This window comes from Notothenia rossii, assembly GCF_949606895.1.
Source record: "Notothenia rossii genome assembly, chromosome: 10".
In the NCBI taxonomy this organism is placed as follows: Eukaryota; Metazoa; Chordata; class Actinopteri; order Perciformes; family Nototheniidae; genus Notothenia; species Notothenia rossii.
In genome coordinates, this window is record NC_136908.1 from 42,564,409 (window position 1) to 42,578,099 (window position 13,691).

Consider the following 13,691-nt stretch of genomic DNA (forward strand, 5'->3'; position numbering starts at 1 on the left):
TTGAACTCCGCCTGAATGATCTGGAACTGTTCAAATGAGTATTAGCATTAGATGAGACATGTGAAAGTGGTTTGGCTCTTGTGGCCTCTTAGTGGTCATCCACAGCTGATTAACTATTGAAGTAGACATGTTGTCAGTGGATATGGATATTAGGAATACAGCCTGATATGATCTGCACTTTTATTCACTGAGCAGCACATCAAGTTTCATTTCATATTAGTTCCGTTCATGGTATGCAAATCTTAAAGTAAAACAATCATTAACAAAACATGTCTCTATAAACACACCATTGACCGAAAAGGAGCAGGAAGAAGACAAATCTTATATTACTGTACCTGCCCCTTTGTTGGATTATCATAGAGGTAAATCCACACTTGAGGCAACATATACAGTAAACATTCTGGAGAGCAGGCACGGCAAGGCAAGTTTATTTCAGTCAGACAACTCACGTGTTTCTTTAACATGTTTATTAGAACCTGCTTCAAACTGAGCTGAAACTCAGAGAGCTGGTCTCATTAGAAACACTCAAAGCAACTTTAACTGACCTCGAAGCAGGCCGCTGTGTCTGTAAATGCTTTGCCTAAACTTGGTGTATGACTGTGTTGTGATTGTGTGTTTTTTAATTGTTTGTAACTGTAAAACTGTCTGAAACTGAGCTGTTATCATTCTTGGGCCAGGACTCTCTTGAAAAAGAGATTTTTAATCTCAATGAGACTTATCCTGGTTAAATGAAGGTAAAATAAATAAAATAAATAAAAGAAGCAGCATATAGTTGAGTTTGGCGACTAGGCTCGGGCATCATCACTCCATAGATATACATGGCACGATGAGTGATGATCAAATAACTAACCCCGAGCCTACAGGTGGAAGCTGGGGTGGAAGCTGGGGTGGTGGTGGGGCAGGCTAGCAGCAGCGATGTAAAGGTAGCTGTGGCAATAGTAGCAGCAAGCAATGCATGGAGAGAGAACTGGCAGGTTAAATAGAGCGACATATTAAGGAGACTCTGTTTGGTTGGTTGCAGAGTGGCAAGGGGCGTTATGTATGAATGCAGCATAAGTGCTCAAGTTGACTGCCTGAATTAGCTCGCAGGCTTCGCCCCATTTCAGTCCGACAACTCACGTGTTTCTTTAACATGTTTAGTAGAAGCAGCATATAGTTGAGGTTGGCGACTAGGCTCGGGCATCATCACTCCATATACATGGCACGATGAGTGACGATCAAATAACTAACCCCCAAAACTGCGTGGAGATTAGATACTAACCCCCAAAACTGTGTGGAGATTAGATACTATCCCCCAAAACTACGTAGCCCGAGCCTGACGCTGGTGATGTAAATCTGATAAGTAGAGTGCCTGGCGAACTGCCATGTGGCCATTCCCCCTAAGCACAGTGGCTTTAAGGGGAATATATTACCGAGCGAGACTGCTATGTGAAGGCCCGGGAACGCTCCGAAAGCCATCCCCCTTAAGCCCGGCAGCTTTAAGGGGAATATACTACCTAATGACTGCTATTTGAAGGCCCGGGTACAGCCCCTGAAGAGCCATTCCCCCCCAGCACAGCAGCTTTGAGGGGAATATACTACCTAGTGACTGCTATGTGAAGGCCCGGGTACAGCCCCTGAAAAGCCATTCCCCCCCAGCACAGCGGCTTTGAGGGGAATATACTACCTATCGAGACTGCTGTATCTAGTCTTGAAGCAGCGATAATGAGCATACCCCCCCAAGCATGCATTTATGAGGGGAATATACTATAATGAAATAAATATAATCTAACCCAGCAACCACCTGGTGTGCAATAACAGAATCCTACAGATATACATGTTTGAACGTTTACTCATTCATCTAGTAATGCAAGAGTTCATGGTTGTTTGTGCTGAAAGGATCTCATTCCTGTGAAGCATGATATAGCGCTGGTGGGCAGAAGATGACCGACGGCCCAGGATACTCAGGGTTGAGGGAGGCGGAGAGCTGCAATTGTGGCTGCACAGATTCTTAAACAGTGGGAATAGCGATCTGGGGGCAGGTCGCAGCTTAGGCAGAGATCACGCAGCTTGGAGGAGAACCCTCGTCGTTGGGTTTGCAGCCATCGAATAAACATGGGTGCCGACCCATGTGTCGGAGGGCAATGGTGCGAGAAGTTCACCATGGAAGATAAAGGATAAAGAAAACAGTGTTGTTTTAGCAATGATTATTCGGGGTTCCGTGACTCCCCAAACAGAACTGTCAGACATTGAATGTTTCAAAACAGTGTGTATATTTGATCTACAAAGTTAATTGAGTAAGGGCGAGATTATGCTGAGGATTAAAAGGTGAGAGGGCTGTGTATATTCGCCACCTAAGAAACCAATAGAAAGCTGTGACAACTGGATCTGACGTTTATCAATGTATAGTGAAAGCCCTTGCCTGAACTTATACATTAACCTTTGCACGGGTGCAAAGTTAAGAGGCAGTATTTATTGCGTGGAGGACGTGCCTTGGCCCTTGAGGAGCAAATGAATGAACTCTAGCTTGGCTTTATACTTAGCACTTGAAGATGCAGGATTTGAAGAAAATGCAATTAATGCATGAACAACTATTATATCTATTGCATAAGTACACAGAGGAGGTTGGGACAGAAGAAGATAAAGTACCAAGCTGAATTGTATGCTTTGAATCATGCTCTTGGTTGGAGGCAGAATATGGGAAATCCTTGAGGGGCTTGACGTGTAGATCCAGAGTCATTTGGTTGAACAAAGGGCATGGCCAGCTGGTGGGGCAAACCACTCATTGTGAAATCCCCCGTACCAGCAGAAGGCGCAGCATCTGTAAGTAACTAGAGAGGATCTGAAGACACCACAAGGTCATTATAAAAGAATGAACAAAACATTCCAATCGTCGCAGAGGGGCTAAGGACCAAGATCCGAGAAATGACCATCTCTAAGATTGCATTCATGCCGAATGGTCCGCGTCTTTACACCAAACACAAGTGTATTACATCGTTTCATCTGCAGAAGCTTGGGTTTGTGTCACCCAGGCAACCTCAAACGGACTATGAACTGTAAACTAAAGTCATTGTACGGAGATGCTTTTTCGACAATGCAGGACATTAATTAAGCAGATAAAATGCACATCCCGCAATTTCTACAGTAGCCTGCATCATAGCGCATTGGCAGTTATTCTCATACTGCTGTTAATCTGGAGAGTGTATCAACAGTCTCTGCGGCCGGCAAATAGGATTATAAATCAGACGACGTGCATTAAAAACATAACACATAAAATGAGACGTTATGCAGTGAGGAGGTTTCACCAATGACAGGTGGCTCTGATGAGATTGTACCACTGCCTTTCTCTGTACACAGGGGACCGGTGAGGTAAGCAGTCACCAGAATGAATGCATGACCCTATAGGTTACTGGATGTTGCACACAGCATAGATAGCAAAACAAGGCGATGACGCGCAAATAGCTGTTTCCCATGTTTTGATGCGGACTACGTCACACCAGCAATGACCGCTCTGGAGTTTACTCGCGAGCGACCCGAGACCACCTCTTTTAAGCGGAGCAGAGGTATCGGACTGCTTCCACATCGATCCAACGAACCGCATCAAGGGGTTAACGCTACAGGGACCGATTCAATAGCTAAACAAGTAGGTGTGAACGTGAAGCTTGCATCAGCACACTATCGAGAATGATACCGATAATTCTAGACGTGTGGAAGGGCTTCCAGTTCCTGTTCTGAAAGAGGTAGGCCTAGCTGTTTTAACTGGGAAAGTCAATTACTAGGAAATGGTTAAAAGATGGACACCAAGGGGTGCTTGCAGGTATTGCAGAGGATCCAGCTTAATGCTTCTGACGAGGTGTCAAAGAAACGTGGGCTACTACGGCAACCAAATGCACGTTTGAGTGTAAAACTTAAAAATATATATGCCACAGAGGCATATGGGATGTCTGCTTTACCTGCCATATCATCTATAGAGCATAGAAACGGGAAAATCTTTAGTAGTTATTAATACTCTTGACAGAATAATCTTTTGGAACTAACGGCTCAATAAAGAAACGTTGCTAGAATAATTCCTCCTAGCACTAGGCTAGGGGCCTGTCATGTTTTTAAATGTTTAAATAGCAGCACGTGTAATACTCCTGGCTCCTTCAGTGCAAACTTCAGTCTTGTGTGCGGATTTCAACATACATGGTTCCCTGGGAGCCAACACAACCTGATTTAAGCCTGTGATAAGGTCAACATCTGTGATTAGAAAGAGCTTGGAAAATTTTTGGGGCATGAAGCCTCCTGAGGCACACCCAGCGAGGGGGCAGAATATTGCAGGTAGAGCTTAATTCCTGTAGGAAAAAAACTCTTCTTTGGTGGGTGTTTAAATGTACATGGCCGCTTGGCAGAGAAGGATTCATGGTATTCATAGAAGAGATACTGTAGAAGAGATTGAAGTCTAAAATCATGGTCAAAAATGTATCGAGCTTCCCTTCATATTCACCGGAAACTGATTAATTTAATTGATTAATAATAGTATAAATACTTATACACTTACAACTTCTGTATAATTGCCTCAAATATGACTTACTTTTATTTCCATAAAAATCATTGCTTATGCAGAATAGTATTATATACCTGCTAGATGCGATTCCTAAGGAATTATTGCTGCAGGGGGCAGGAAGCGAGAACTCGTGGCTGGATCTGGGACTCCGATTCCCAGAATCCTTGGGGGTGTGACGTCAGCGGCACAACGTGGTTGAACGTGGAAGTAGAAACATTTGTTTACATTGCAGGCAGAGGGAATCGAGTTTGTTCACGGGAATATATTGTGGAATTAAAGGCTTCAAGCGCTGATTTAACTTAAAGAAGGTATAACAGGATGGCAGGTACTTGGGAATGGCGGAGTCAGCTTGCTCCTGCCTTTTTTAATTTAAAAAAAAAAAAAAAAATGTAAATACCCGCCGACCGAGAGACAGTGCAACTCTTAGCTGACACACAAGAGAGGGGTTGTTACCGGAGCTGGCGTAGAACTCAGGACTTCCTCTGGCCCAAAGGATATTAAAAGCTACTCCAGATGAGGACGGAAGGGACCCCGGGATGTGTGTCGTGCAGGAGCTGTGGCTCGTTCCAGCGGCATCTGAACCATGCTCTGCGCTAGCCTGTGTTTCGTGAATGAGGCATTTCTTACGGCTTCTTGCGTATGATGATTCGGTTCCAGAGTCGGAGATTGCAATAGACGATTGCAATAGACATTTGCAAGGCCAGCACCGGCAGGCGAGCAGCAGCAACATGAAACACAGCAGCAGGAACATGAACGCAGCAATAGCAAGTGAACACAGCAGGCAAGCAGCAGCGACGTAAAGGTAGCTGCGGCAATAGCAGCAGCAAGCAATGCATGGAGAGAGAACTGGCAGGTTAAATAGAGCGACATATTAAGGAGACTCTGTTTGGTTGGTTGCAGAGTGGCAAGGGGCGTTATGTATGAATGCAGCATAAGTGCTCGAGTTGACTGCCTGAACTAGCTCGCCGGCTTAGCCCCATGTATATAGCACATTTCAACACAAGGCAATTCAAAGTGCTTTACAAAAATGAAATACATTAATAGCATTTACGAAACATATTTTGAAATGATATCTAAAAACACCCATTTAAAAGCAATGATATAAAATGGCATTTAAAAACACTCATTTAAAACCAAAACGGCACAAAACTTTAACCACCTACTGTCAGGGTCCGGGAATTTTAGGAATCAAATGCAATTTTAAAAAAAAGACAAAAAAGGTAAAATAACAAAAGGCACAAAACAGCCCAGGGCTGACAGCCCAGAGGCATGGCAGAGAAACAGGAGGTGGTCTCGGGCAGGCGAACCGGGGGCAAGGCAGAGTCACTGGAGGGGATCTCTGGCGGACGGCCCGGGGGAAAGGCAGAGTCCATGGAGGGGGTCTCGGGCGGACTGCCCGGGGGCAAGGCAGAGTTCGAGGAGGGGGTCTCGGGCGGATGGTCCGGGGGCAACGCAGAGTTCGAGGAGTCAGGGGGCCGGGCTCGAGGGCGAAGACCACGGCTGGGGAACTCAGGAGGCCGGGCTTGAGGGCGAAGGCCGCGGCACTCAGGGGGCCGGGCTCGAGGGCGAAGACTGCACAGCTCCGGAGGCTGGGCAGGACCCGGTGTCGGCCGGACAGGGACCGGAGCCGGTGGGACAGGCGTAGACGGGATCCTGGACATGACCTGGGCTGGTGTCAATGGCACCCTGGATGGAGCAAGGGCTGGTGTCGATTGGACCACTAACGCAACAGGGCAAGGAGTAGGCAGGACCCCCGGCGGGACAGGTGTTGGCAGGATCCCCCACGGAAGAGGACAAGGAGTTGGCAGGACCCCCGGCGAGAAAGGTGACGGTAGGGCCTCCAACGGAACAGGACATGGGGTTGGCAGGACCCCCGGCAGAATAGTCGGCGGGACCCCCAACAGGACAGGACATAGGGTTGGCAGGACCCCCGGCAGAAGAGTTGTCGGCGGGACCCCCAACGGGACAGGACACAGGGTTGGCAGGACCCCCGGCAGAAGAGTAGTCGGCAGGACCGCCAACGGCATAGGACATAGGGTTGGCAGGACCCCCGGCAGAAGAGTAGTCGGCGGGACCCCCAACAGGACAGGACATAGGGTTGGCAGGACCCCCGGCAGAAGAGTAGTCGGCGGGACACCCAACGGGAAAGGACATGGAGTTGGCAGGACCCCCAGCGGAACCTCCAACGGACCAGGACATTGGGTCGGGAATCCAGAGGAGACTCGAGATGGAACTCGAGAAGAGACTTGAGGGGACTCGAGAAGAGACTTGAGAGGGGACCTGAGAAGGATCTTGAGAAGGATCTTGAGAGGGGATTTGAGAAGGGACTTGAAAGGGGGCTCGAGAGGGGACTTGAGAGGGAACTCGAGAGAGGACTTGAGAGGTGACTCGAGAGGAGACTTGAGAGGTGACTTGAGAGGGAACTTGAGAGCAGCAACCTCCTGGCGTGCCTCCTTCAAAGCAGCCACTCTACCCCGTATAGATGAGGCGTCATACCACGCATACAAAATGTATTCCAGAGAGTACCCAAGACGTTCCGCCTGTAGCATCAAAAAAGCTGAATCTGCTGAGTCCAAAGCGGGTCGGTTCATTCTGTCAGGGTCCGGGAATTTTAGGACTCAAATGCAGTTTTAAAAAAATACAAAAAAGGTAAAATAACAAAAGGCGAGCTTTATTTACCAAAAAAGCTGTAGACAATAGAAAACAAGAAAGAACTTAACATCGAGAAATCTGTAGCATGAAAGAACCTACTGTAACATCCATAAATCCGTAGCATAAGCATCCAAACAAAACCGACAGTCAAACATGGAGGGTGACAGGAAAGGTAAAGACAAACAATCAACTGACAGGGGAACACAGGAAGAGACAAGACTAGATACAGGGAGGGGTAATCAAGGAACAAGAAACAGCTGGGTAAAGGAGGGAGAAACACAAGGGCAACAGGTGAACACAATTAGACACACCAGGGAAACTAACGACAGGGAGGACATTACAGCAAAATAAACCCAAACCTAGACATACAAAACTAAAACCGTGACATAACATAAAAATCGTGACACCTACGAGGGGACTTTAACCCCAACTTTAACTGCCTTTGGGGGGACTCAACACAAGGCAATTCAAAGTGCTTTACAAAAATGAAAGACATTAAGAAAATGGCATCAAAAAGCAAAGATAATAAAAGTTACAGTGCAGTTTAAGATATGAATATATCAATTGAAAGCGACAAAAAGAAAAGCCTTCAGCCTGGATTTAAAAGTAGTAAGAGTTGCAGCGGACCTGCAGGTTTCTGGGAGTTTGTTCCAGATATTTGGAGCATAATAACTGAACGCTGCTTCTCCATGTTTAGTTCTGACTCTGGGGACAGAAAGCTGACCAGACCCTGAAGACCTGAGAGTTCTGGATGGTTCATAATTTAGCAGCAGGTCAGAAATGTATTTTGGGCCTAAACCATTCAAAGCTTTATAAACCAGCAGCATTATTTTGAAGTCTATTATTTGACACACAGGAAGCCAGTGTAAAGATTTCAGAACAGGAGTGATGTGATCAGTTGCGGCTGATGGAAAATATTTTTGGTGGGGCTATGGTGACCAAACCATACTAGGGCGGTCCGGGGGGATCCTCCCCCGGAAGACATTTTTGAGAAATGACCCCTTAAATTATGACTTCTGGTGATGTTAGAGGGGGGGGGAAGGACAAATTGAGGCTTACAAATATGAGATAATCCATAATCTTCAGGGAGGTTAGCTATGAATCTTCCAAAACTGTGCAACAGTAGGCCCACACAATCTGCAGAACACTGGTGCTTTGGGAACACTCAAATGATTGCATTCCCATTTAAAATAAGGAGACTAAATACGAACATGGTGTGTGTGTGTGTGTGTGTGTGTGTGTGTGTGTGTGTGTGTGTGTGTGTGTGTGTGTGTGTGTGTGTGTGTGTGTGTGTGTGTGTGTGTGTGTGTGTGTGTGTGTGTGTGTGTGTGTGTGTGTGTGTGTGTGTGTGTGTGTGTGTGTGTGTGTGTGTGTGCGTGTGTCATACTTGCCAACCCTCCCGATTTTCGCGGGAGACTCCCGATTGCATTGCCCTCTCCCGGTTTCCTCCCGTGGTTATATTTCTCCCGCATTCCTCCCGATTTCTGACAAAATCAGATTTACTCACGACTGTTTCCACTCGACTTTAATACAGCTACATCATTGTTTGGTTTCCATGGTAGCGCGTCTCTTTAGCAGCGCGCGCAACTTAAAGTCTGAGAGGGTGAGGAAGATGACAACTGAACAAGAATCGACAACTCGACCCTCTGATCACTCCTTTCCTGTAAATTACCCTACAGGTCCAGCCCACACATATGCTCCATGGTGCTACAGGCATTGCCCCTACAACTGCAATAAGCATGTCAATGTTAATCTAAAGCTACAGCGATCCACTAGCACCGGAGTCTCCACCTGCAGACGCAGCCATCCTCATCAACTATACTGTAGCGTCACCTTGGATACGAGTCCAAAGAACTCACAGACACACAGGCCTGGGTGCTGACAGGGCGCCCTTCGAGCATCAGATCTGACGACGCTGATTGGCTGAAATTATGTTTCGGCGGCATAGTTTACAGATAGCAACAGTCAGCTTGTTGGCTGCTGCTGCTCTGCAGCCAGGCAGGAAACATGTGACTTATCAGTAACTTTAGACATCGTAAAACAATTTTAAACAAGATGTTATTGTAGATTATACATTTTACTGATACCAACTATATAATATTTACCTTGTTCATTAAAAATAAAAAATAAAAAATATATATATATATTTTTAAATGTTTTCTTTTTAATGACAATCAAACATGTGAGAAGATGGGGGGGCGGCCGCCACTGGATGTGATCCACTTTCTTAGTGTTAGCGAGGACTCGAGCAGCGGCGTTCTGAACCAGCTGCAGCTTTCTAATAGATTTTTTAGTGAGACCTGTGAAGACACCATTACAGTAGTCCAGTCTACTGAAGATAAAAGCATGGACAAGTTTTTCAAAATCCTGCTGTGACATTATTCTTTTAATCCTAGATATGTTCTTTAGGTGATAGTAGGCTGATTTAGTGATTGTTTTAATGTGACTGTTTAAACTCAGGTCAGAGTCCATGACTAGACCTAGACCAGTGGTTCCCAACCTGGGGAGGCACCAAAGATCGCAGGGGGGGGCACCAGGCCTCAGATGATTTGAGGCCAAATATCATATTTAGACTTTTTTTTATTTTGTTTTATTTTATTTTTTACATATAATTGTAAAGCAATACATGATCGTCACGAAAAGCCTTGTCTCTACATTACAATAAAAATATAAAAAATAATTGATTAATTAATTTGAATAACAATTCAAGTTAGTAGCTAATAAAGGCATAAAAAGACAGAAATGTATAATTCTTTCTTGAATAGAAATGTTTCTTCTGCCCATAAAGTGTCCAAACCAGGCTTTTCTGGATAAGCGCATTTTTAAAACATAGTCATTGTCCATGCCGGTTTCAGTTGGATTATTTGTCACAGTTGCTCCGATCAGATCGGTCTCCTCCATTTTGTAGATTATTTACGACTTTTGAATCCACATAAACACATCGGCAAAATCAGGCTGACTTTGAGCATGTGTTTTAAACAGTTTAATCCCTTTGTGAATTGTTTCCACTTCCGCGCCGTTCTTTAATTTCTTCATACAGCGGGAATCCAAATGATTTAATCCCGAGTCCAATAACCATCCAAGTCACTCCAATAGGGCTGCAACAAACAACTAATTTGATAATCGATTAATCTATCGATTAATGAAACGATTAATCGATAGATTAATCGGATCGTTAAGGTTTTAACTGTACTACTACTTATATCAATACTGCTTATCGATCCGGTCCTTTCAACGATAGTATTAACGGTTCTTTTGACAAGAAATAAGGTAAACTAACTCAACAAATTGTGAACAAAACTAACATTGCTTTTTATTTTAATTAAATGCATAATATTTCACATCAAAAGAAACAACAATGTTTTAACAAATCATATTAAATAATGTGATGACAGAACTGTAAACAGAATAGCTGAAACTTTAACAAAATAACTAATTCAGTTACCTCTAATCATTAACCTATGTTTTTATAACTGAGTTAACTCTGCGTGTTGCTGCTAGCATACATAACACCTGACGTGGAAAGGTTACTCTTGGAAGGGGCTACAGAGCTACTAGAAAGACAGCCGAACCCGGTGCATTTCTCCGTCTGAATGTGGTGCACTTTTGCTAAATGTTTAGACAAATTGCTCGTTTTACCGCCTTTATATGATAAACTGTTATTGCAATTTTGGTAACGAGCATTGTCCACATCGAGACGGATAAAGTTTAACCACACCTCGAAGCGCGTTCTCTCCGCCATCTCCTGCGTGTGTGTGTAAACTGCCCCGCCCCCTCGCAAGCAGGCGGGGGAGAGATCGCTCGTCTGAATTCGGAAGATCGAAAATACATTATAGACGCATTTTGTAGTCATATTGCCTATTAGAAACTGAGTTGGCGACACTAAGACTGCGATATAATGTTTATGTAGCAATAATACATAACATATGTTTTTAAATGTCTCCTGTACCCATACAAAAGAGCGATAACGTTGGAGCTTAACGGGGTGTAGAACACATGTGATGACGTCACCAACGAATCGACGACTGAATTAGATGCCAACTAATTTGGTAATCGATTTTAATCGATTAAGTCGATTAGTTGTTGCACCCCTACACTCCAATAGTGCTCCTTAATTACGCTTTCATCCTCCTTTAACAAAATACTTCACATTCATCCAGTTTGTGACAGTAGTTGTAGCATTTTTGAGACTTTTAAACCTTAATTACCGCTGTTGCGCCCCCCCCCCCCCCCCCCCTATGTGTGTCTGGTGTTGGGGGGGGGGCGCAACTTCCAACAGTAGTCATTTGGGGGGGCTCTTGGGAAAAAAGGTTGGGAACCACTGACCTAGACTAACATGCTAAGTTGTATGGAACTGTTTACATACTTTGAACATGTTTTTCTTTTTTTTCTGCAGCTTTGGTGGTGAGATTTCTGACCAGACGCTTCATCTGGGAGTACGACCCGACCCTTGGTAAGACAACAACATATCTGGTTCTATAACTATTCTAACCTGTGTTAATGATTTTTAACTATAACACTTTCGAGCTAGCCTAGCTATTTTTTGCATTTATGATGAGTTTAGCTACCCACCTGCTCGTCTTAGCTTAATATTTAGCATTCAGATATGAGACTCATATTAATCTCATTCATCACTTAACAAGAGAGCTAAGGATCCTTTTACAAATATTAATTTATATTTACAGATATACAACTACTTATTATAAATGTGTTTGCTATACTAAGGCAGGGTTGCCAACTTTGGGTACCTGGCTGGAGTGAGATTTTGATATCATGGGTTTAATCACACATATGCGGGACCTTAGCATATATATATAGGATATATATACAATATATACAAATACAGAATATTGGACACAGATTATAAAGGGCACAAAGTTTCATTCACTAATGAAAGTCAAACACATTTTCCACTGTTTTATTGTGTGCCTGTCGCGATAAACAATTAAATGACTTATCGTACGATAAATAAAAATGAACTCGATAAATTGCCATTTATAAAGACTAGCAGTTTGAAAGGATGTACTTGATTTTTATTATATATTATCATTATGTCAGTAGTCTAAAATGGTCATACAACGGTGCCGATAATATTATCGTTTATCGCAATAATTTCCGGGAAAATGTATCCAACACAATTAATTATCATGAGAGGCCTACAGATGTAGCGATTCATTTCAGACAGTTTGAAACGCGAGGGCCGTGATTGGTACGTGATCTGCCCTCGCTCAAGGGAAAACCTCCTGCTTGACTTGAGACCGCCCCCGTGATAGATAAATGTAATTATAATGAAGCCAGCTGCAATGGATCATTGATCCACCAGGGGGTGCAGTGGGGTTCCACACTGGAGCTCATGTGAAATAAAGTCATGCTGGATGCTGGATGTACAGCGGAACTTTGTTAAGATCCATATGTCACGGATATCATACTACTGTGCTAAATAAGAGACTTGTAATCATTTACAAAACATCACCATGTTGTTATTTAACAAAATAATTTTGTTATTAAAAAAAAACGAACGGGAGGAAATGCAGCCCGGCTCTCGATTTTTAATCCTAATTTAATCATCATCTTCACCACGATCATTTATGTTTATGTTCGCCGAATTGACCTGAAATCACTGACACATATGAATATACTGTATTCAACTTCATTAAAACGTTATTAACATGCCTAAACTCAGTAATTCACCAAAAATATGTATATTTTAATGGAGCTTCGTCGGTCGATCAGGATCCCAACGCGCAGCGGAGGGATCCTCATCTGGATGAAGGGTGTTATTTTCCCCATAAGGAACAAGTCGCTGCAAATTATCCCGCTTATTACATGGCCACATTCTCAACAAAGTAACGACATGACTCCCAATATTAATTGAAATGCTTTTATGGATTTAGAAAATGTTTTTATTGAGTTAAAAAATAGTTGTATGTATTGATTTAAATTGACATGCATCCGCTAAGAAAAATAGTCCGTTGTTACAGTTTTTTAAACAGTCTGAATGAAACGGCTGCTCTCAGCTGTGTATTTACACAACAAATGGCCCATCAACCACAGATCTCTCCCCCCCTCCCCCCCTGATCTTTCTTCTCCAGCAGCTAAATTAACAGTAGGTTACTCTGAGTGACCATAGACTGTATGTGACAAGCTTACAGTTAGTGACGTAACAACACCATAAAAGCTGGTGGGTTGAAAGCAATACGGGAGGTAAAAGTAACTTGAATAATTGTGATTTATTTATTGTGGCTTTTATGTTTTTAGGTATAAAATGTTATGTAATTCAGGCTTATAGTTCACCCTTCTCTAAAAGCCTTCAACAATGACAATATTCATTGTAATTTAATAAATCCTTCCAACACACATTGTAAAAAATAGCCTACTGTAAGTTAAGAAATCATTTCAATATGTACATCTTCTGATGTAACAACAATAACATTATAAATAGTAACATAGCTGAACATGGTATTGCAAATTTAGCTTTGAGTGTTACTGACCTGAGATGTTTTTATTACATGAA

The 13,691-nt window shown here is 43.4% G+C and overlaps 1 protein-coding gene across 1 annotated transcript in view; it reads left to right on the forward strand.

Moving 5' to 3' along the window:
- Positions 1 to 13,691, forward strand: part of rerg (RAS-like, estrogen-regulated, growth inhibitor) — a 74,204-nt gene that overhangs the window by 39,401 nt on the left and 21,112 nt on the right. The window contains exon 3 of the mRNA XM_079656030.1: positions 11,574 to 11,630. Coding sequence (XP_079512156.1) covers positions 11,574 to 11,630 — 57 coding nt within the window. The remainder of the gene's footprint in view (positions 1 to 11,573; positions 11,631 to 13,691) is intronic.